Source organism: Homarus americanus, unplaced genomic scaffold, assembly GCF_018991925.1.
Source record: "Homarus americanus isolate GMGI-L3 unplaced genomic scaffold, GMGI_Hamer_2.0 scaffold54443, whole genome shotgun sequence".
Lineage (NCBI taxonomy): Eukaryota > Metazoa > Arthropoda > Malacostraca > Decapoda > Nephropidae > Homarus > Homarus americanus.
The window spans coordinates 729,625-755,461 of record NW_024750852.1 but is presented as its reverse complement, the minus strand read 5'-3'; the positions used below and the strand labels follow the sequence as shown (position 1 = coordinate 755,461).

At 45.0% G+C, this 25,837-nt stretch overlaps 1 protein-coding gene across 1 annotated transcript in view; it reads right to left on the bottom strand.

Annotated features, from left to right (window-relative positions):
• Positions 1-14,188: 14,188 nt before the first annotated feature.
• Positions 14,189-25,837, bottom strand: part of LOC121854408 (serine-rich adhesin for platelets-like) — a 65,883-nt gene continuing 54,234 nt past the window's right edge. The window contains exons 6-10 of the mRNA XM_042349079.1: positions 25,662-25,800; positions 24,649-24,789; positions 20,788-20,899; positions 15,887-16,004; positions 14,189-15,466 (exon numbers count right to left, since the gene is read on the bottom strand). Coding sequence (XP_042205013.1) covers positions 15,919-16,004; positions 20,788-20,899; positions 24,649-24,789; positions 25,662-25,800 — 478 coding nt within the window. The 3' untranslated portion in view covers positions 14,189-15,466; positions 15,887-15,918. The remainder of the gene's footprint in view (positions 15,467-15,886; positions 16,005-20,787; positions 20,900-24,648; positions 24,790-25,661; positions 25,801-25,837) is intronic.

The following is a 25,837-nucleotide window of genomic DNA, read 5'->3' as shown; positions in this document are numbered from 1 at the left end:
CCCCACAACGATCTACCGTACAAGATTCGTCTGCTACTCCTAATGTTGATGCGACTAGAGGTACTGGTACCTCATTTCCCAGAGTCGGATCACCACCACCTCAAAAGGCTGCAGTACAGACGCCTCCCTCTCTGATGTCTGACGCTTCTTATCAGATGTTTCGGGAATGGCGTCGACGTTGGCAAGACTACGCAACAATGGTTGACTTGTCAAGTTTATCACAGCCGAAACAAATGATACAGCTTCGTATGTGCTTGTCCTTAGAGACACAACGTACTCTCGAGCACACACTTCAAGTGCCTCCTACGACAACTCTGACGGTAGAGGCCGTGCTCGACAAGTTGCAGGAACACGTTAAGGGACAGCGCAACGAAGCACTCAGGAGAAGAGAACTCCTCCAATGTAAACAGCTTGATGGAGAATCTGTTGACGCATTTTTTGTAAGGCTCAAAAGATGTTCAGAGGAAGTTGATGATTGTCCCGGACATTCTCAAGTCTGTGAAGAGACACAACTTAAGACAATCATTTTAACTGGTGTCCGAGATGAAGAGGTAGTTCAGCGTCTCATTTCCCTCGACCCCACTTCCTCCCTTCAAGATGTTGTTACGAAATGTCGAGCGTACGAGGCCGCCAGGTGTGCGACTTCAGCTTTACGCTCACAGCCTGACCAGGTGAGGGCGGTGTCTTCCTACAGAAAGGGTAAGAAGCAGCAAAGTAACCCCACCCCTCACCCTCCAGCTACACCTTCAGCAGCAGCTTTGTGTAACAGCTGTGCGAGACAGCATAATGCCTCCCAGTGCCCAGCTGCTCAAAGCGTGTGCAGAAGTTGCGACCGCCAGGGTCACTGGGCTTATACAGTCAAGTGCCCTGCTAGCAAAGTTCAGTGCAGACTTTGTGGTCGTGTGGGCCATTATGACAAATGTTGTCGTAAGAAGACACATAAAGGACGCCACCTAGGATCCAAGACGTCATCCTCAGGTAGTGCTGGCGCGCCCCCTCCTTCTGGCAAGCATCAAGACGCTGTGTCCAGTCGTTCCTGCCGTCGTGTACATAGTTCCACAGACACGACGCCCCAGCACATCAATGTCGTCATTTCTTACGGTAACTTGTCATCCAGTCTTCAGATGTTACCTGACACCGGTGCTGATGTCTCAGTAATTGGTCCACAACACTTAGCAAGTTTGGGAATACCCCGGAGCAACCTACAGCCCCCTCCTCAGACAACGAAACTGACAGCTGATGGTTCCAAGATGGCTCCAGCTTTGGGATCTTTCTGGGCTACCCTTACCTTTGGTAAGCAGTCTTGCTCAGCCCGAATTGATGTTCATAATGGTATCCCGACTCCGCTCTTATCATATGGCCATTGTCAAGAGTTGGCCATTATTTCCAAGGAATTCCCTAAACCTATCTTAAAGGTCACCCATGTCAACAGGTTGAAGGAATTCCCTATCTCTACTAATCACGTCCCCTTCTGACGCAAGAGCTTACCTTCTCAAGGAGTTTGCTGACGTGTTGGTTAATAAGAAATCTTTAGGATCCACACCACTCAAGCCGATGGTGGGTCCACCTATGAAGATTCATCTTAAGGATGGTGCTACACCTTTTGCCATCCACACCCCTCGTTTGATTCCTCACGCCTACAAGGAGCTAGTTAGACAAGAGCTTGACTCCATGGTTGCTCAGGGAATCATCAAACCGGCCGGAGACGAACCTTCACCTTGGTGCCACCCTCTCGTCCCCGTCGCCAAACCTCGTGGTGGAGTACGGATCACCACCGATCTGTCAAAACTTAACCAGCAAGTTTCCCGTCCAGCCCACCCTTCACCCACACCCTTCGCAGCTGTTCGAAGTGTGGACCCGAAGGCGAAGTTTTTTACAACTATGGACGCCTTATGTGGTTATTGGCAGATCGAGTTGGCCGAGGAAGACCAGCATTTGACCACATTCATCACACCATTTGGAAGATACCAGTATTGCAGAGGCCCCATGGGATTTGCCGCTACGGGCGACGCATTCTGTCAACGTGGTGACGCGGCCCTTCAAGGAGTCACGAATTGTGTCAAGGTGGTTGATGATATCTTACTCCACGACGAAGACTACTGTGCCCACCTCTCCCGGATATACGAAGTTCTCACCAGATGTCGGAAGTACGGGATTACCCTCAACGCTGACAAATTTGTAGTCGCCGCTCCATCAGTGAACTTCTGTGGGTACACTCTCTCAGCATCAGGCATCGCAGCTGACCCGGAGAAAGTAAGTGGAATCAGGGATTTTCCAACCCCTGCCAACCTGACAGACCTCCGTTCTTTTTTGGGTCTGGTCAATCAGCTGGCTGAATTTACACCTGACATCTCCGCCGCAGCCCAGCCGTTACGCCCCCTGCTGAGCCCCAGGAGGACATTCCTGTGGACCCCAGATCATCAAGAGGCCTTCCAGCGAGTCAAGCAGGCCCTCTTAAGTCCACCTGTCCTCGCCTGTTACGACCCAGCCCTACCCACCGTCCTCCAGACTGACGCCTCCAGACTCTACGGCGTTGGTTACGCCCTTCTGCAGGACCATGGCGGTGGACAACTCCGCTTAATTCAGTGTGGATCCCGGTTCCTGACCGACGCTGAGACCCGATATGCCACGATTGAGCTGGAGATGTTGGCTGTTGTCTGGGCGATGGCGAAGTGCCGCTTCTACCTGATAGGACTTCAGCACTTCACCCTCTTCACGGATCATCGCCCCCTTATACCTATAATCAATCACTACTCTTTGGATGCAGTAGAGAATCCTCGCCTTCAACGTCTGAAAGAGAAGCTCTCGCCTTATCTCTTCACGGCTGTGTGGCGTGCGGGTAAGCTGTTGTGCATCCCGGATGCCCTGTCCCGCGCCCCTGTCAGTCGCCCCACCCCAGAGGACGAGATGTTGTGTTCTACAGCTGCTGCATCCCTCAAGTCAGTGGTTTCATTGAAGGCCGTCTTCACATCAGAAGAGTCTACAGCACCGGATGCAGACAAGACCCTTGAAGATCTCCGCACCGCAGCCCGGGCCGACCCTTCCTACATCCGGCTCGTCGACTGTGTGTCTCAGGGATTTCCATCTAACCGATACGACCTTCATGAATTGCTACTCCCGTACTGGAAAATACGCGAGGACCTCTATTGTGACGGAGACCTCGTCTTGTATGGTCCACGAGTAGTCATTCCTGCTGCCCTACGCCGCCGTACCTTGACCCGCCTTCACGACAGCCATCGAGGAGTGGAGGCCACCAAGCGACGGGCGAAGCAGACTGTATTTTGGCCCGGAATCGACGCGGACATTGCAAGTACCGTCCGTGCCTGTGAACCGTGCCAGACTCTGCAACCTAGCCAGCAACAGGAACCTTTAATGTGCGACGACAACCCTTCAAGACCCTTCGAGTCTGTGTCGGCCGATTTCTTTGCAGTTGCAGGGAAGTCCTTCCTCGTCATTGCCGACCGACTGTCTGGATGGCCTGTTGTCGTCCCCTGTGGTAGTGATACAACGGCTACTGCTACCATCCGGAACTTCAGGCATTACTTCAGAGAAGTTGGTGTTCCCCTCCGCCTCAGGACTGATGGAGGACCCCAGTTCACCAGCCACGAGTTCCGGGACTTCATGGACCGTTGGGGAGTCCGTCATGTCGTGACCTTGCCCCACTACCCCCAGGCGAATGGACACGCTGAAGCCGCAGTCAAGACTGTGAAACGCCTGATCCTTAAGGTGTCACCCTCAGGAAATATCGACTGCGAGGACTTCGATCGAGGTTTGTTGGAGTTACGCAACACCCCGAACTTCACCGGACGCTCCCCAGCCCAGATTCTATACGGACATCATCTCAGGTCTTGTGTTCCTGCCCACCCGAAGTCTTTTTCTCAAGAATGGCAGGCCAAGACTGAGGAATGTGACCGCCGTGCAGCAGAACGAGCCGCAGATGTCGCTGCTCGATACGACTGTCATGCCCGCCCCCTTCCCAGGTTGAGTATCGGCCAGCAGATCAGGATTCAAGATCCGGTATCTCACCGCTGGGACAAGGTTGGGGTTGTCATGGGTATTGGCCGGTCAAGGGACTACCAAGTGCGTCTTCCTAGTGGTAGAGTATGGTGGAGGAACCATCGTTTCCTCCGACCTGTGGAGCTGCCTAGTGTTGACCCCTCCCCAGTTGAGTCCCCTAATGTTGATGTCTCTAAAGTAAATCCATCCCCACCTTGTGTTTCTGCCCCAGTACTCCGCAGGTCCGAGCGACTCAGAAACAAAAGGTCCGCTCAAGATGAAACTATGAGCGTATAGGGGGGAGGGAGGTGTATGATATATATGGACACAAAGTAGTACCTTCAGCTGTATATTATTATATTACTCTTATTAATTATGTATAGTAAAGTATTGCAGAACATGTATTAATTCTATGTAATATTCCATTTATTGTGCACCATGTTATGTATATAAATTATCACATTTATACTTTATGTATTCAGCTTGTGAATGCTGGCATCTGTACAGGCCAGCGCGTAGTAATACATAGATAGATAGAGAGAGAAGACAGAGTCCTCGTGGTGTGCGAACGCGAGCTTCTGCGTCCTATTGTATATATCTCCCGTACGAGAATAGAACCTACTTTTAAGACAACAAGTGTTTGTGTATACCCTCAGTAGTATAGAACATTCTTTGGGTATCCGTGACAACACGCCAGACAGGTATATACCCAACACTCGCATATGTACAATGGATCTGCTCTTATAAAATCTGCCTGTACCAGTATGCCAGGCACTGATGTTTATGAAAATTACATTATTCAAAATGGCTCCCAGATGTACAGTACATACTGTAATCAGATCCCATATTAAATTCATCCGAGCCAAATTATCAAGTAAATATGTAAACCCCTTGAAGAACTTTTCTGTGTTCAACTGAAGGCTTGTCCATCAACACAATGAACATGACTACTTTATATACAATGCCATAATATCATGTGAACTTGTTCAAGGACACAGTTCATAATAATATTTATTCAGTAAAGTGGTCATAAAGATTTACGTTGGATAAGGATATGTATAAACTTATTTTACTGTTCAGCAAGAATATAGACAATGTGGGTACAGCATACGGTGCACATAGGCAATGGGAGACTGGGAGTATACAGTTTCCTGTGAGCCGAGATGGTGCAAGTAAATGGCACTGGTAAACAGTGAAGGCCCGTCCACACGATCGAGCAGTGTCCGGCGGGCACGCGCTAAATGCCCGTTATCGGGAAAAATTGGCGGACAAACCAGTGGATTGCCCGTGCCAGTCGTTGAGCGAAATCATGGTCGGCCTGCCTGGTGGTTTGCTGCCGGATATGGAGCGACGACTCTGCCAGACCAACGATAAAACCGGAAAACCGACATTCTTATAATATTGTCATTAATATTCAACATTACACAAGCCTGGAAAACAAGACACGTGTTATTATTGGAAACCTCACGTGACTGTCAAAAACAGCTGATCAATACGCCACCGCTGACCTCGGGGGTCGGGGTCCTCAAGTCGGTGAGGTCTGAACAGAGATACTGACAGAACGTGTGCTAGCACTTTGTAAAACCTGAGTTAAGTACTGCAAATGTGATACGTCTATGTTCCCCTCTCGGTTCATATGTTCAGTGTATAACCAAATAAGCTTATGCAATGTACATAATTGGCGTGACAATAAACGGGAGTGTGTTTATGTATTATGTAATGAGGACATTCGTGTGTTCTTCGTTCCTTCCACTCTCCTCACTCTAGTCCCATAGCTTCCTGTCTATGCATATCATAATTCTAACATTATTCAATGAATTTTTATGTACTACAAATCTCACCTGCAAGTAATCTTCCTTGAATACTTCATACATGGCTTGACAATTTGCAGGTATTATGCGAGACAAACTTTGTTTTGATATCCTCGTTCTATACTGAAGTGACGTGTAGGTGCACCCAGTTGAAAGATTTGTGAGCGTTGCCTCTAGACGAGCCTCTGCACATATACTCTCCCTCATATTGGTATCCTGTTTTTTTATATACTGTATGGTTCCACTTTCGCTAGAAGTTTGTAAAAGGTGTTGGGGTCCATTCTCATGTAATTGGTGAAGTCTTGCAGTTCACGTAAAATCGTGGCATGACTTCCCAATACTTTTCTTTGACCTAACCACTCTTTGCACCAACCCCTTTTCTGCATTTGGTTCTTCTTTTAGCACATAGCAGCAATTATTATTGTACACAACGCTATGCTCTTCGCTTTAACTGTCTGGTGATTATACCTGCGACACACCATAGTGATCGTACCGCACCGGCCACTGCCGACCACCTACTAGCTACGGGCGCCCGACTATGACTGCCGCCAACCACCCCCATGTGTACAACAACACACAGGCTTTGCCCGGTAAATGGGCAAAGCCCGCCGGGCACTGGTCGATCGTGTGGATGGGGCATTAGGATAACAAAGTTGTTAGGTGCTTTTTTCCAGGAGGGTGCATTAAATCTAATTTGATACATTATACATACTGTACTGTAAGTCCATACATACAGCAGATATAGTTTTACTGTATTGAACATAAGATGGGCACAGCACATGGAAATCCTCCCATTTCAATATGAGAGGCCCATTGATGCATTGAACTGATCACAACTACGTTAAACACCTCTGCTTACTCAATGTAACCACACTTGGAAAACCCTGAAGACAGCCAATCACATGCAGAAGACTGATGATGTATCCTGCTCATCTTATACTGTATATCCTATTGTTACTCTGATGTTAACTAGCAATAGCATGGAACGTTATCAGTACGTAATGTTTTAAAATAAAGAGAACTCATAATAATAATAACCTAACCTAACCTGCCATCTGGCTTTGAGAGTGAACAATTGTGAAGGCGAAGAGTGCGAACACCAGTAAAGATGAACGCAGAGAAAAGCTGTGGTTTGGTAGTAAGCGTCACTAGATAACTACTTTCTCACATCTACGTGGAGTGAGAAACCTGTGTTACCGCTGATACAGTGGTAACTCACCTGGGGGAAGGTGAGAGAGGTAACTCACCTGGGGAAAAATGTGAGACAGAGGTAACTCACCTGGGGGAACAAGAAGGGGAGAGACAGAGGTAACTCACCTGGGGGAACAAGAAGGGGAGAGACAGAGGTAACTCACCTGGGGGAACAAGAAGGGGAGAGACAGAGGTAACTCACCTGGGTATATGGACAAAACCCCAACGGACAAAACCCCAGTGGACAAAACCCCAGATGACCACGATGCCTCCTCATGAACCACCTGCAACCCTGCCAAAGCATCATTCACAGTGGCTCTCTCTCTCTCTCACTCCCGGACACAATGGTAGATAGGTGGGCGGTGGCAGGAACAGCCACATGTTACCTAGACAAGCCCACGTTACCCACAGGTGGCCATGTTACCCACAGGAGCCCATGTTACCTACAAGAGCCCATGTTACTCCATAAGTGCTCATGATACCTACAAGTATCTATGTCTTCCACCTGTCTGTATTACCAGTAAGTGCCTGTGTCCTCCATGTGTCCGTATTACCAGTAAGTGCCTGTGTCCTCCATGTGTCCATATTACCAGTAAGTGCCTGTGTCCTCCACGTGTCCGTATTACCAGTAAATGCCTGTGTCCTCCACGTGTCCGTATTACCAGTAAATGCCTGTGTCCTCCACGTGTCCGTATTACCAGTAAATGCCTGTGTCCTCCACGTGTCCGTATTACCAGTAAATGCCTGTCTCCCCCCACATGTGTCCGTATTACGAGTGAGTGCTTGTGTACCCCTGTACGTGTTTGTATTATTAGAACTACCCAGAATTCATAGTGGAGTCAGCAGCTCAGGCGGGCAAGTTAAGGTTGGAACTGAATAGTTAAGTTAGTATAGATAGAAAGGCAAGTAGAGATTCCTAGTTGAGAACAGTACAGTGATCCCTCAGTTAACGAACGCCTCGGTTAACAAAATTTCGGTTAACGAATTACCTTCCATAAGATTCTTCACTTCGGTTAACGAAAAAATTTCGGTTTATGAATTCTTTTCGAATTTTTCCCAACATGTCGCCTGCTCACCAGCTGTAGTATTAGTCCATCAATACAGTATTCGGTTTTAGGGCTTAAATTCGTTACCATTTGAGTAAATATCAAGAAGGTTGTACTATTCAATAATTTTCCAAGTCTTATATTAAAGTTTTTAGTCATTTCAACAATTATTTAACATAATTGAAGTCCAGGGAACTAGTTTTTAGCACACCAAACAGCCGCACAACACACCCAAAATGGCGTCAGTGTGTGTCCCTGCTCAGTGGAGGAAGCTTCTTGCTTGAGACTCTCTTGAACATTAACTATTTTTACGTTTTTACAGTACAATTATTGGTCATTCTGAAGTTTATTTTACACATTGACAATATATAATGCAGTGCAGTGTTGATTTAAAGAAAATAATCTTGAATTACACCAAGTGAACTAAAATTTTATGGGTGAAATGGCAGCATGGGGTGACTTCTCTTCCACCCCAATGCCTTCTCTTCTCCCTTCTCCTCCACCCCCATTCTAATTTCCATCATCATCATCATCAACCAGGAGTCTTCTACATGCACACCTCAAAGTAAGTGTACTTAACTGCATTTATTTTCGGTGAGCTGGAACCAATTACCCAAAATCCCATTGAAACAATAGTTTCGGTTAATGAAATTTTCGGTTAACGAACGACCTTCTGGAACGAATTGTGTTCGTTAACCGAGGGACCACTTAAAAACTTAAAAAATGGGGAAAAATTAGGAAAACTATTGGATCATATGAAGATCTTCCCCCCCAAAGTATCCAACTGAAGATCCTCCCCCCCAGGCTAGATCATATGAAGATCCTCCCAAGCAGGCCTGGGGAGGCCAGGGCCAGGCCAGGCCAGGCCAGGCCAGGCCAGGCCAGGCCAGGCCAGGCCAGGCCAGGCCAGGCCAGGCCAGGCCAGGCCAGGCCAGGCCAGGCCAGGCCTGGCCTGGCCTGGCCTGGCCTTGGCCTGGCCTGGCCTGGCTCTGGCCTGGCCTGGCCTGGCCAGGTTGTGTCAGGCCAGGCCAGGCCAGGCCAGGCTAGAAGAAGTTAGGCCAGGCTAGGCCAGGTTAGGTTAGTGGATCTTCAGATGAGCGCGACTGGGCTTGATCATATGAAGATCCTCCCCCCCAGACTAGATCATATGAAGATCCTCCCCCCCAAGTAGGTTTGGGGGGGAGGATCTTCATATGATCCAAACTATTTTGAATGACATGCTTAAATTTTTAAATTTTTAATTAAATCCTGGATTGCTATGGTGGTAAACACGTTACTGGTATTTTGAAACACCTTGTAAAAGCTAAAGGGTTAGATAAGGAGAAATGCTCAAATAAGCTTTACAAAGTATGTGTTTAGATACTGTACTAGAGTTTGCATGACCGGAAATGCCCACGTGTACTTTTTATTCGTAAGGTTAATTATGAAAGATTTCTTAAATGCTCCATTGATCATAGTAAATACCCATTTTAATTCTTAACACTTTCACTACTGGATGCCACTTTTAATACTTTATTTGGCCCACGCTAGACGATTTTATTGAGCAGAGTCCCCCTCGTACCCAAGGGATTAATATGATAAATTTAATAAAGGAAAATGCACAAAAGTTACACTTAGCATTGTAGAAGTAGTTAAATTCTCAGTATACTGAGGGTAAAAAACAGAAACTGCACAAAAGCTACTTTAATCAGGTAACTACATTATGGCTTTACAAAAATGTCACTGTTTACAGAGTTCTTGTCTGTCTACACTGACTGGTGGTCACCGGCCTACACCAAGCAGTCACGCTGGTGGTTCATCTCTTCACAGTAAAACAATATAAGAATTATATTAAATGGCAAAGTATTGTACAGTATAATAAAAATAGAGTACATTTATAAAAGTAAACAATAAAACCCAAATTAAGAGATAAAGCAAAAAATTTACCGAACTTGAATGTAAGAAATAATTTGGGTTAAAATCTACTCGGAAAACAATGGAATATACATAAGTAGACACACATAAACAAACTCTTACCAATGTTAACTTAAATTAAAGAAACTATATACATGATACAATAATTGTTAGAGCATGGAGGGAATCCAGATATTTTCTATCTAATTACTGGCAAAGTCATCGAGTCAGCTTGTAATTATTCTGTAAAGGAATTGAGAGGTAAACTGTACACAAGACAGTTCTCACATCACAACATTCCTTGACACGTTACATGTTTAATGCACAAGGAATCCTACTCTGGAATATTACAGATATAGTTATGGTCACATTCATTTTTCAGTTTGGGTAACTTTTGACTGTACAGGTACAGAACTTTCAATTCTCCAGACACTGACAAGCTTAAGATATCAGTATAACTCCAAGCAATTTGTTACGCCAAGTTGTCGATTAATCCTTAAAAAACAACTACATTTTTTGTGGAATATGGATAACTTTTGGTTTTTATTGCTATAATCCAACGGAATTTAATTCGCATATGGTAAAATTTGCTCTTTCATTCAAGGCGTCATTTTCTATCATACGATAGCAAAATTATACCTAAAGTAGATTAGGTGAGGTAAGGTTAGGTTAGGTTAAGTTAGGTAAGATTTTATATGAAGCTATTCATTTATAGTTTTTTTTTTTAATTAAATGGTCGTTTATGGCCACTCAGAAGTTTCCAAAAAATAATAAATGCCCCCAATCTGCCTGCACGTCACCAGCATAAGCTGAACGGCAATTAATACGTACTCCTGTTTAGCGTAATATATATATATATATATATATAGGTTAGTATATATATATATATATATATATATATATATATATATATATATATATATATATATATATATATATATATATATATTATAGCTAATAATTATGGTTTCAGCATACGCAATAAACTTTAATGTTAAAAAAAAATTATATTGAATTACCTGTAGTACCTTACCCCTGATATTTGGTATAATCATTACAGGGGGGGGGGGTACTCTTTTTTTCTTAAATATTCTTTCAACTTTACAGAACAGTACAGTATGTAATTATAGTTTAGGGGACCTATAATGAAAATGAGGGAAGGGAGGGGAGGGTACTGTTTTGCAGTTAGGTTGATTGTCATAGTAGACAGAAGTGTCCTGTTGTGGCTCAGTACTCAAGAACAGCTAAATGCTCTACATGATTGCAGTACTCCAGAAAGTCGTAGAGTACCTCATAATGCCCCTGTGTGTCTTAAGTACCCATTTCTGCCCTAGTATGTCCTTAGTACCCAATATTGCCCCAGGGTACCCGAAAATGCCCTGAGTACCACATAATGCCCTAAATACTCTATATTGCCCACGGTACTCTGTAATATCATGAAGCATCCCAAAATATCCAAAGTACTGTACTCTAAAATGCCCAGAGTATCCGATAATGCCCCAGACTATGTATTGAGCTAAAAAAAAGAAGAAAACAATTACCACACAGTCTTTGGGGTTTATCGGCAGAGACAGTTGACAATGAAAGTTCAATAGAATCACATTTTTAATGGATTCTAATATGTACAGTCCTGTAGTAGGTTCAAATATCAAAGTTTATAATGATTTATATGATAGGTCCATATTAGAAACGGAAGGGTTTATTTTGAGTACTGTATGATTAAAAAAATCCCACTGCAATGATATTACAGTATACTGTACAGAATGTTGAATATACAGGAGCATCCTTTGTAATGCATTCAGTTTAAGGTGTTAAACTTCGTATGTAACAAGTGAGGTCCTCCAGGTGAGAGAAGATGGGGAAAGGGATGGAATTTATATTTAGCATGGGAAATGATTGTAATCTTTTTGGTCAACATTGATATTAGATAGTGTCACTACATTACCAGAGAAACGGTGCCCATCACGCCCCTCCTACCTGGTGACCTGTGGCATAACACTACAAGTGGGAATGTGCATATTACCAGGATGGAGATAAGTAGTGGAGATATTAGCACCAATACAATACCAATGATGGTATTGGCATATATTCCATATAATGAAAGTGTAGGTGATAGTACTTGCGGAAGTATTGATGATGTTGATATCAGTGTTGGTGGTGGTGATTGTGGTGTGGACAATGATATAGTGGTGGAACCAGTACAATAGTGGCAGTTATAGCAACACTACAAGTAGTTATGATGGTTTTGTGGTGCACCTGTACTTGATACTGACAGACAGCACTCTGGATTTTGGTGGCAGTGGCGCACTACAGGTAGTGGAGGTGGCAACACTACGGGTAGTGGTGATGGTGATAGAAGTACAGGTGGTGATGGTGGCAACACCAAAGATGGTGGTGGTGATGGTAACAGCAATACAGGTACTGGTGGTGGTGATGGTGATAGAACTACGGGTGGTGGTGGTGATGGTGGCAGCACTACAGGTGGTGGTGATGGTGGTAACGCAACAGGTGGTGATGGTGGTAGCGCAACAGGTGGTGGTGGTGGCGGTACTACAGACGGTGGTGGTGATGATGTCAGCACTACAGGTGGTGGTGGTGATGGTGGCAGCACTACAGGTGGTGGTGATAATGGTGACAGCACTACAGATGATGGTGGTGATGGTGGCAGCACTACAGGTGATGATAGTGATGGTGGCTTCACTACTGATGATGATGGAGGCAGCACTACAGGTGGTGGTGGTGATGGTGACAGCACTACAGGTGATGGTTATGGTGTCAGCGTTACAGCTGGTGGTGGTGATGGTGACAGCAATGCAGGTGTTAATGGTGATGGTGGCAGAGCTACAGGTGCTGATGGTGATAACACCAAAGATGGTGGTGGTGATTGTAGCAGCAATAAAGGTGTTGGTGGTAGCAGCACTACAGGTGGTGATGGCAGCAGCACTACAGGTGGTGGTGATGGTAGCACTACAGGTGGTGGTGATGGTAGCACTACAGGTGATGGTGATGGTGGCAGAACTACATATGGTGGTGTTGGTGGTGATGGTAGCAGCACTACAGGTGGTGATGGTGGCAGCACTATAGGTGGTGGTGGTGATGGTGGTAGAATTACAGGTGATGATGGTGGCAGCGCTATAGGTGGTGGTGGTGGTGGTGATGCTAGCACTAAAAGGTGGTGATGGTGATGATGGTGGCAGCACTACAGATGGTGGTGGTGATAGTGGCAGAACTACCTGTAGTGATGGTGGCAGCACTATAGGTGATGGTGGCAGCATTACAGGTGGTCGTGGTGGTGATAGTGGCAGAGCTACCGGTGGTGACGGTGGCAGCTCTATAGGTGGTGGTGGTGATGGTGGCAACACGAAAGGTGGTGGTGGTGATGATGATGGCAGCATTACAGATTATGATGGTGATGGGAGCAGCGCTATAGGTGGTGATGGGGGCAGCCTGGGCAGCACTATGGTGATGGGGCAGCGGTGATGGGGCAGCACTATAGGTGGTGGCACTGTAGGGGGCAGCACTATAGGTGGTGATGGGGGCAGTAGGTGATGAAGGCAGCACTGGTAGTGATGGCAGGAGGTGGTGATGGGCAGCACTATAGGTGGTAATGGGGGCAGCACTATAGGTGGTGATGGGGCAGCAATACAGGTGGTGATGGGGCAGCACTAGAGTGATGGGGGCAGCATTATAGGTGATGATGAAGGCAGCACTACAGGTAGTGATGGGGGCAGCTATAGGTGGTGATGGGGCAGCACTACAAGTGGTAATGGGGGCAGCACTATAGGTGGTGATGGGGGCAGCACTATAGGTGGTGATGGGGGCAGTACTATAGGTGGTGATGGGGCAACACTATAGGTGATGATGGGGCAGCACTACAGGTGGTGATGGGCAGCACTGCAGGTGGTGATGGGGGCAGCACTACAGGAGGTGATGGAGGCAGCACTACAGGTGGTGATGGGGCAGCAGGTGGTAATGGGGCAGCACTATAAATGGTAATGGGCACTGGGGCAGCACTATAGGTGGTGATGGGGGCAGTACTATAGGTGGTGATGGGGCCAGCACTACAGGTGATGATGGGGCAGCACTATAAATGGTAATGGGGCAGCACTATAAATGGTAATGGGGCAGCACTACAGGAGGCACACTACAGGAGGTGATGGAGGCAGCACTACAGGTGATGGGGCAGCACTGCAGGTAATGGGGCAGCACTATAAATGGTAATGGGCAACTATAAATGGTAATGGGGCAGCACAGGAGGTGATGGGGCAGCACTACAGGTGGTGATGGGAGCAGCACTACAGGTGGTGATGGGGCAGCACTACAGGAGGTAATGGGGGCAGCACTATAAATGGTAATGGGGGCAGCACTATAAATGGTAATGGGGGCAGCACTACAGGTGGTGATGGGGGAAGCACTACAGGTGGTAATGTGGGTCGGGAGAAGCGGGGCTACAGTCTCGTTATGTAGTGACACCAAAAGTTACTCATCTTCAGGTAATAAATTATACCTATGTCTGTATACCATCTATTTAATTAATGCCTCATTCGGGGGAAAATAACGGAATAAAATGTAAACAGAATTGGAGTACTTGTGTCAACGTCATCCCCTCGTCTTGTCAAATCTTGTCTTGTCCTGAGAAGTGAATTAGAACGCCTTTCTCAACGCTCCTGAGAGGAAAGTACGATAACTGCTAAATTATACAGTAATCATATTCTTATAGAATAATACTTCCCATTAAATGTAATAATTATTATATTCTACAAGAAATATGCGGTTATATTTCGATACTTACTAGCTAAGTTCCGAGTTTTTCGTTTAGCGGAGAAAAAAATATAGTAAGCTCGTTGAGAATCGCAGCTGAAGTAAGGTGTGTCGTACTTATCCACGATATTAGATTTATATTTGTTGATAAATTTGTTGGTACTTCTCAAAAGGTTAGGTGTATAATTAGTTGTTTTCAGGTTATATTTCATTCTTGGAAGCCTTTTACTAACTACACTGGAGGTTGGCCAGAGTGAAGAGCAGAGACTTCTCCCTATATTTGTAGTCATTCATTCATCCTTTGTGCTGTTCTGTTATGGTATTCATTCATCATCAGCAAGGCACGAAACATCTATCTGGTTGTCTACAAATTGTTTTAAAGATACTCATATTTCATTACTCTAGGTTTCTGTAGAAGAATGTGAATGGTTCTGTCTCTAAAGGAGCACCGTCAAATTTAATTTCTTTTCCTTACTTCAAACTTATTCACATATTGTCGTATCTCTTTAACAAGTCCTTCAAGAATACTTCCTTGATGCACAGTGCTTGTTACGCTGATGGAATGACGTTTAGTAAACAATATAGAATTTTCGACTGTCAGGTATTACGAAAATGAAGGCGCATGTAGTCCCATCGTCATCCCGTAAGTTGGGCAGAAGAAACACCTACAGTCGCAACCTCCCCACATCAGTATTCCTGGCATCATCATTTACGCTGGGCAGACGTAACACCTATTTTCGTGAAGTCACGGAAACACCGTAACTGTACCTGTAAAATTAATAATAATAATAATAATAATAATAATAATAATAATAATAATAATAATAATAATAATAGTAATAATAATAATAATAATAATAATAATAAAAATAATAATAATAATAATATTATTATTATTAGTATTACCATACCATTACTGCAATTCTATAGTTACTCTATCATAATGTTGTCTTCATGCGAGTAATGTACAGTATACGGTGAAACCTCCATATAACGTACTTCGATCTAACAGACTAACCTTTTACATATGCGATAGTCCATTAGAAGGAGGTTGCATATTTAACAAGATTCGATAAAACGGATTGACCTTTCACATATAATCCGTTAAAAAGGGGTTTCACTGTATAATATTTAAGCAATTATTACCATTACTCTTTTCTGGCATTGATACATTATTCATATAGTTACCGAGTTACTGTGGGCTGGAGGAGGGAGGTGGACTACCCTAGCAGGAGGCGCCGGATATGTGGATAGGCGTTGGATCTCATGAAGGAATTGTAGTCCCGAGAGTCGAACAGATCGATCACTGAGCACCACAAAGGTAAGAAAGAAATAATAAATGTCAAAAAATTAAAATAATTCGTGTTAATGAGACTGATGACCCCGATCCACGACTTTTAGTGTCCAGGGAGGTCAGTCAGCCAGTACTACATCTGATCACTGTATAATGCGACTGGAATATTAACGGCACAAGTTTATAATAGTGCATTATTATGAGTATTAAGGCCAGTATCGAGAAAAAAATACCAAGCTGCAATGTGTGTGTGTGTGTGTGTGTGTGTGTGCACATGGTGGTGTAATGCGTTTAGTGTAGTAGCATTATGTAAGTGTTAAAGTGCAAGCACTGCTTGCTCCCTTTCGCTTTCAGCTACCGCCGCTGGCTAGCCCTCGTGATGAGCAGGGAAGCAACTTGCACAAGTCTTCGCCTGCGAGTACACAGCCTGTTCACCATCAAGACTCCTGCTGTGTCTCCTCATGGCAACACACGGTAACTGGGTGCCTCTTGGGCCCAGGCAAGACCAGCAGGGGATCTCGGAGCGGCAATGGGCCCAGAGGACGGTGCATAGGCCCACTGGGATGTGGACACGTCCTATCGCCTACCAACCACTGCCCCGCTGCCTTGCGGAATAATATTGGTAGGTATAAGGCTACGGGAATAAACTCCGAACGAAAAATCTGAGGTGGAGGCCCACATCAGGCAGACATGCCTACGGTGCTCCTACAAGACCCCAACGGCAGAAGAGGTGACCAACATGGGAACCCAACTACTACATCGGTGGATGAAGGCAATGCATGACTGACAGGTTACTAAGGCGAAACCCAACAAACTGGGCTATCGGCAGTCCATTGCAACTCCCCCTCTCCCCAATTGTTGCAACACTTGCACCACTGGATGTGTGGTTGCAGCCTGCGCTCCTGCCTCACCACATAAATCAACTCACGTGCAGCCATCATCCAGCACCATCATACTTCTCATCATCATCAAAACCCCTATACCCCCAAAAGTCCTATGTCGATGGACGAGTGGTGACAGGGACAGGCAGAGATGACTGCCGGAAGTCTCTAGTCGCAACTCTGCACATGGGCGGCATAGACAAGATGGTAGTTTATGCACCGGGATCTAGGCAGCAGTGCAATCCGGTCCTGTCTATACGACTTAGTAGCCCTCCTGAGGACCCACTCTGCTCAACCCACTTGGGGAGTGGGCAAGAATAGGTGCCCTAAACATAGCCTTCCTAAAGAGCCAACCTGACTGGGCAACTGCACCCAGTAAGGTCATCCTTATGCGGTCGAAAACACAATCATAATTACAGATCAAAACAAAAACAAACTATACAACCTCTTATGGTCGCTGCTTGGAATGTCAGGACCCTTCTGGATACTGGCATAAATAAGCGTCCTGAAAGAAGAACTGTCCTTGTGGCAAAAAAGCTGGCTATGTATAACATCGACAGAGCAGCCACTAGTTAATCCCAGCTCCCAGACGAGGGTTCAACTTACAGAATGGGGGTCTGGTTATACCTTCTTCTGGAAGGGTAAGCTTGCTGTGGAGAGAAACCAATGGAGTTGGCTTTGCCATCCGCCAACGTATCCTACATAGGCTAACTGACGCTCCGAGTTCCACTGAATCACTCGCGTCATGCCTTCTTCATCAGTGTAAATGCCCCAACACAGAATGCAGAGGATGACACCAAGGAGGCCTTTTATGCCGACCTTGCCGGAGTGCTAACTTCTATCCCCAGAGAAGATAAGGTTGTGCTCCTAGGTAACTTCAATGCCAGAGTTGGCAGAGATGCTGACATTTGGCAGGGAATCATAGGGAGAAATGGAATAGGCAAATGTAACCCCAACGGTCTACTCCTCCTCAGCAAGTGTGCTGCAAACAACCTCACTATCACCAATACCTGGTTTAGGCAAGCCAACAAATTCAAGGGTTCGTGGCGACAACAACGATCCAAACACTGGCATCTCATTGACTACATCATTGTCAGAGAAATAGATAGCTGAGATGTCACCATCTTCCGAGCCATGCGTGGGTCAGACCATTGCGACACTGATCATCAGCTCCTCAGAGCCAAGCTCTCACTTAACGTCACCCTAAAACAGTGAATTCAACAAGCCACCAGAAGAGGTTTAACACTAAGCGTCTGGAGGATCCAGCAGTAGCACATGCCTTCAGAGCAGCTCGAACAGAGGCTGATAAACAACCCGACAACAAACAACCCAAACCCCAGTGCCGAATGGGGTATTGTCGACTCTGTCATGAGAAAAACCTACAGAGACCCTCGGCCAGGTCGAAAGAATACACAGGGACTGGTTTGATGAAAATGACCCAGAAATCAATGTAATCGTCAATGATAAACGTGCTGCTTTAAATGACTGGCAGAACAACCCTCAGTCTCGAACCAAAGCTGATACCTTCCACAAGAAGAAAGCTGTGGCTCAGCACAAACTTCGCAATCTAAAGAACGACTGGCTTAAAAATAAAGCATGTGAAATGCAAGAACTTGCAGACCAACACAAGATGCGCGAATTTTTCAATTCCACTAAAACTTTTATGGGCCAATGACTCATGGCGCATCCCTTTCCACTCATCTGATGGTAGCTCCCTACTTAAAGACGAAGAAGGTATCCTTCAGAACTGGAAAGAGCACTACCATTCGTTGCTCAATCGAAACACCCATTTGGATGTCCTGACTACCCAGGAGGTCCCTCAGCATCCAGATTTGACCCACTTAAGCTAACCTCCATCCCTGGATGAGGTAGCTACTGCCATCAAACAGATGAGATATAACAAAGCCTCAGGGACTGAGGTAATCCCAGCCAAGGTGTATAAAGCAGGAGGACCACTGCTTACCAGCCGTCTCCACTCTCTCCTGGAGAATATATGGGAAAAGGAGGAAATCCCCTAACTCTTAAAGATGCCTCCATCGTTAATATTTATAAGAACAAGGGAGACCGGTTAGACTGTGGTAACTACCGTGGTATCTCGCTGCTGTCAAAAGCCGGCAAGATCATTGCCAGAGTACTCCTAAACAGACTTCTTCCTGAGGCGGAAAACTTCCTTCCAAAATCTCAATGTGGCTTGAGACCATCACATGGCACCACTGACATGATCTTTGTTGCCTGCCACATACAGGAAATTTGTAGAGAACAGCGTCGTGACCTGTACATGGCTTTCATTGAACTAACCAAGGCCTTCGACTTGGTTGACAGGGAAGCCCTCTGGCGGACCCTCAGCTGTTTTGGCTGCCCACCAAAATTCATTGCCATTGTGAGGCAACTCCACGATTGCATGAACTGCAGTGACCTACACAATGCCACCCAGTCTGAGCTCTTCCCCATTGAAACGGGGGTAAACCAAGGATGTGTACTGGCACCAACTCTCTTTTCCATTTTCTTGGCTGCCTTCCTTACTAGTGCCAGTGCCAATTTAGCCGGCGGGATGGACATCCGGTACCTGATAAAGGGTCTTTTCAGCATAAGACGACTCCAGGCATTAACAAAGGTGTCAGTAGCTTCCATACTGAACTTCAGCATGCAGACGACCTCACACTTGTCGCTCACACTGAACGGGACCTACAGGAAATCCTGAACACCTACACAGATGCGTATGCACACTTCGGCCATGAGGTGAATGTACGTAAGACTCAGATTCTCTTTCAGCCTGCCCCTGGTTCAGCCACACCTCCGCCATCCATTCAGTTGAACGGTACTAGCTTCTCTAATGTTACCCACTTTCAGTATCTCGGCTCCCACTTGTCCACCACCGTGGACATCGATGAAGAGATTCAACATCGGATCAGATGTGAATCTCGGGCCTTTGGCAGACTCCGTACCCGTGTCTTCAGCTGTAGGGAGCTGAAATTATCTACAAAGTTGCACGTGTATCGAGCTGTGGTTCTCCCCACCCTGCTATATGGCAGCGGGACATGGGTTACATACAGGGGGCACCTCAAGGCACTTGAAAACTTCATCAACGTAGTCTATGTTCCATCCTTCGAGTTCGCTGGGAAGACAAGAGAACAAATGTCAGTATTCTCGCTGACACCAACTGTTGGAGCATCGAGGCTACCATTATCCATGAACAACTACTTTGGACTGGCCATGTTACCCGCATGGACGACAGTAGACTGCCAAAGCAGCTACTTTATGGTCACCTAACGAATAGTAAACGTAACGCTGGCGGCCAACTGAAAAGGTACAAGGATAGTCTTAAGACAAACCTGAAAAAGTGCCAAATCGACTTCCTCACCTGGTAGACGATTACTCCACATCGTAACGCTTGGAGTAGCACTACACGAGAAGGTGTCAATACTTTCGAGTTAGCCTGACTGCACACCGAGGCAGACAAGTGCCAGAGCAGGGAAGATGTTGCTGCCGCCCCTCCCGCACTAGATGTAGCCCTCCACATGTGCAACATCTGTGAACAACTCTGCCGGTCCCGTATCGGCCTCTTTAGTCACCTCAAAACTCACCAACGAAGATGACATCCCCAATAACTCGTATCATTGTATCATAGTTGGATGATCGTCATACTTGATTCCGAGTGACAGTTAAGTAGTAGCAGTAGTAGTAGTAGTAGCGTGTGTGTGTATGTGTGTGTGTGTGTGTATCTGTGGTGCATTTTATATATAATACTTGGTTCCTATTACATACTGTGTCAAGAGTAACCGGGATGGGTGGTACTTTTGTGTTAAGGGTGACCAACGACAATTGTTGCTCAGTTATGGGCTGAGGCAAACCACAAGCGTAGTCGTTATTCGGGGTAAACATGATCTCGGGAGGACGGTTGCAGGGTAACTTACCTTCAATGTCTGCTTCGAAGCCTGTAGGGAGGGACTTAGAGGCGTCTCCGTCGTCGTACACAGTGATGCGCACCTCAGTCTTGGCGAAGATGACGTGCGGCCGCGGCACAGGCTGTCAAACGTCATTCCTGGTTAACTTTGTGAAATGTCCAGGGTAGATTCAGATGGGGGACAGCTGGGGAGCATGAACTCCCTTCCCCCGACAGAATCTTCACATGGGATGGGGAGGGGAAAGCCTCAGACTAAAAGCATCCCAATATTCATAATTCTGTCGTCTAGTTTAATTCTGCAATACCTCGCTAGTCAGGAATCAAACCCAGGACTTTTTGTGTGTGTGTGAAATGGGAACTCTACTACGGCACCACAATGGCAACAAAGACTTTCATAAGCAATGTTATATTTCACACAAAGCCTGATCCTTTGTCTTATTCTTAAGCAACGGGAGCCTCCACCGGGAATAGCCAATTATGTGGTCGTGGTAGCATTTCACAGACTCCAAGTAAAAAGTGCGAGGCTAACAACACACACACACACACACAATAATCCCAGTATAATGACAGGCGGCAGTTGGTGGCAGGATGAAAAACACAATGGGGCACCAGAGACAGAGTGCAGGTTCTTGTATTTCAGTCACTAGTATATCTTCCCGAACTTTATTTGATCTAACCCATGCTAAAAATAACCTAACCTAACTAAACCTAATATATGACTAAACTAAGTTAACATATTCCTACCATAACCAAACTCATCCTAACCAAAGCAGGATTGTAACTCCTCTCTCCTGTAGAGCGATAATAATGTGATTCTGGACCCTTACTGAGTTAGAAGCAAGACGTGACGTGAGAAGTATTGACTAAAATAAATTGACTGACATAAGAGATAGAGACAATAAATATTTACACGTCAGTTTTATGTTAGATTGAAAGAACGATCCTTTTTTTAACCCCCCCCCCCCCCAAAAAAAGCTAAAACAGCCAGGAAAAGTGAACTCCAGATTTTCGACACGGTTAGTACTACCACGGACACAGCCTGAGTAGGAACATGCAAGACGTGATTAAAATGTTCCTCATTAAGACAGTCTGCCCTCCCTCCGCCATATGACGCTCGTAAGTCCGTCTGGCGCTGCTCAGCTGTGATGCCGCCGTTTCTGTTGGTGTATCCTCCCTCGACAATAACTCAGGCTATAAAAACTAGTGACGCAGTGCACGCGCGCAAAATTTACATGCATGAAAAAAGAGTATTAGAAATGTTAATTAAAAACTTAGTGGGATGGCTGCACTTTCATTTTTGCTACCAACTGGGGTATGCGTGGTTGAGTCACAGTCAGGGTATAACGAAAGTCATCTTCCACGTGGAGCCGAATACGCTGTTTCACTTAGATGCTTAACAGCGTGGAAATCCCACTTCACAGAGATAGGACGACGAGAATAACAGAAGTATCCGGAAAGACATTAAACTGATATTAGGGTAATGACACAATGCCACCCAAAACTCCGCCAAACTCTTCTCTTCGAATGTGTCCTTGGCAAATGAATAGTTTCAGTGCTCTATGAATTCATTTTGCATTGCCTCCGGTATGTTCTGTACGCGATGTTTGACAGAAAAAAAAATCTACACTATTTTTGCTCCATTGTTGTCTAAATCAGGAAAAAACTCATGGAATTCTATCTCCAGTAACTCCAGATACTCAAGAATGTCGCCTTTCAGTACAGGATGAAGCCACACTAACGCTGGGCTAGTATACGACCATACCGTTCAAGGTTGATTATTGATTGGCATTATTAGCTCATAGGGTACAAGCTCTGTTACTCTGCTATGAGGGTCAAGCTTTATTTAAATTACCCAATCCCCCAGGTTGAGAACTACTAAATTGTAAACGTCTGCCATAGGCGTAGGGGTGTACATGGGGTCTCTGTGATGGGTCTAGTGAAGGCGGAATGGACATTGTTTGGGAGCCGTGCCATTTCATTATGAGTTGGGCCCATTCCTTCCCACTAGCAATGATAGTTGAGGCCCATTCCACCCCACTAGCAAACTAGCAATGATAGTTGGGGCCCATTCCACCCCACTAGTAATGATAGTTGGGGCCCATTCCACCCCACTAGCAATGATAGTTGGGGCCCATTCCACCTCAACAGCAATGAGAGTTGGGGCTCATTCCACCCCACTAGCAATGATAGTTGGGGCCCATTCCACCCCACTAGCAATGAGAGTTGGGGCCCATTCCACCCCACTAGCAATGATAGTTGGGACCCATTCCACCCCACTAGCGCTGATAGTCATCTATGATCTATGCACTTGTCACCAGGTTTATAATTTTCTAAGAAGAATCACTCACTCAGCTGATCATTTCCTGACATGCCGACTGTGCCACCCATCATGATACCATTAGTAATAGAGAAATGAGGCCCTGGCAATAACATACCCGTCCTATCCCCTTGTGCACGTGTCGTCGGCTCAGAATAGTTAGAATCTAAAAATGAGGGTACAATAGCACAATGGCCAGTCCGACTTTGGGGTGCAAGAATTAACTTCTACCATGAACTCAGCTGTGACTGGGTGTATACTGTAACTATATTTGGGAAGTGTAGGTTGTGGAGGGTGGTGCTTCATTGTGTAGGCCTGCTGTATGCTGTATCGATACGGATACCGAATGGCTACCAAGCCTATAGGATTCAGTCAATAAATATTCATAATCTTAATATTCCTTATTACTGAGGCTTCTTGCTCACGAGGCACGAGGACATAACATCAGTAGACTACTGCACTGGCACACTGTCATCATGTTCAGTAGTGTACGTGATGATCAGGTGCGTCAATAATGTACATCACATGTTCAGGTGCGTCAGTAGTGTAAGTCATGCTCAGGTGCGTCAATAATGCATGTCAATATGTCCAGGCTGATAATTGGATTTAAAAGCCGTGGTCATTGTACGTTTACAGGTGTGGGTGTGGCTGTCGAGCCAATAAACAGGCATGAGAACAATAATATTCCACGCACGAATATTTAAATAGTAAAGTTAATCTATATTCTTGAGAAAATATTTATAAAGGGAACAGCGGAACTAACGTTTTAAATATTCTATATGTTTTTTTTTATTATTATTGCTCTTTTTTATTTATTTTTATTCTGAATCCAGATCCCTAGTCAGCATATAACAGATTACATTTGTATGAAATTTTAACAAAATCTACGGTATGTCCTCAGGTGCTGAAAAGGAATATTATAGAATAAGCGTTTTCATGCCAGCTAACATCATTTTTTTTCTTCTGGAAAGTGAAAACTAAAGTGCTTAATATTAAGGACCCGAGTACCGAACCCCGAGTAGCCGAGCGGACGTCTGGGTTTAGTTATAATGAACATGTATCACGGATGAATGGGTGATGTTTGTGAGTTAGTGAGTCTCATGGGTGATGCTTGTGGGTTAATGGGAGTTAGGGAAGCCCATGGGCGATATTTGATGGTTAATGGAAATCAGGTAGGATCATGGGTGATGTTTGTGGATTAATGGGAGTCAGGAAGGATCATGGGTGAGGTTTGTGGGTTAATGGGAATTAGGGAGGATCATGGGTGATGCTTGTGGGTTAATGCGAGTTAGGGAGGATCATGGGTGATGTTTGATGGTTAATTGGAGTCAGGGAGGATCATGGGTTAAGTTTGTGGGCTAATTAGAGTTAGGGAGGATCACTCAACAATTAGGTTTGTGTAGACACGGTAATGTTTTGAAGCCTACATGTACGCTTTCCTTTCTTCCTTGTCAATGCTTCAATTAATGTTGGAATAGAAAGCGTAACATGTTTTAGTTATTTTTTTTTTTCGAATTTGTTCTACCTATGGACTTCACTGTCAATATAACCCACCTCGGAGACCCTGTTGCCACACCATCTGGCATCGTAGCCGTTGTTCTCTCTCTCCACCTCAATGTAGGCGCCGTTACAGTCGACGCTATAGGACGCCGACAGGTTGTGGAACGTCATCAGCAGGTAGAGACCTTGCTCAGTCTGTCACACAGTCAAGGAGATTAACACGTGAAAATATTATATGAAAGTGATTTGCATTTATGATTGAAATGTGAGGTTGTTTAGAAAATACCCAATATTTTCAATAAATACGTGAAAATCCTTAATACGTACAATAGAATGGTGAAAATACGCATTATTTGTATGAAACAAGTAAAAAGTACCAAGATAGTAATTTGCAGTTATAATTTATACGTCGAAACCCTCAGAAAATACTAAACATATAGAGTAAACAATGAAGTTATGTAGTTTTCATGATAAACAAACGAAACTATTAGTTTGTAATAAATAAAACTACGTAATGAATAACAATTCTGAAGTAAAAACATTATATTGAGAATTTTTGTTTCATGGATGACAATGCTTAACACTGTAATATTCACGTGAAAGTACCCAGACAAAACCTGGCAGTTATGATGAAATAACGTAAATAGTCTGAAAATACTTAGAATTTGTGATGAACGTGTAATAACCCCCAAAATTAGTAATAAAATACTCATAAAATACTACTAATATGAGATTAACAAGTGAAAAAACATATTTAGAATTTGTGATTTCTTTGCATCTTTGGCTAAGTGAACCAGATACGCTCGTCTCGACAAAACCAGTCATGAGGTGAAAATTTAACTTGGTAATCTCTCTAGTATAAGCCGTCCGGGTATTGTCTGAATCACCGCTGGCCAACCCGTGGGGAAAATACAATACCTTCATGGAATTGTAAAGAAAACGCTGATTATTCCCTGAAAATTCAAGTTCACGCACAGTTTTTTTCCGTCTATTGTATTAATTTTAAATTCTCGAGTGTGGGAGGCAGAAGAACCAGTTAAGCGAGTGTTAGAATAAGCCAGACTGACCTTTATATCCCACTCGCAGAAGATTTGTTTTCCTGGGCGAGGGGCAGAGCGCTTCAGCCTTTCTTGATCCGCCTCCGTTCCTGTCGACGTCTGGTCCAGGAACTTATGCAGGAGCGCGTATGGCAGGCTGTTAAGGTACCTGTGGGTGGTAAGGGCGTGAGTGGTGGATGTGGGCG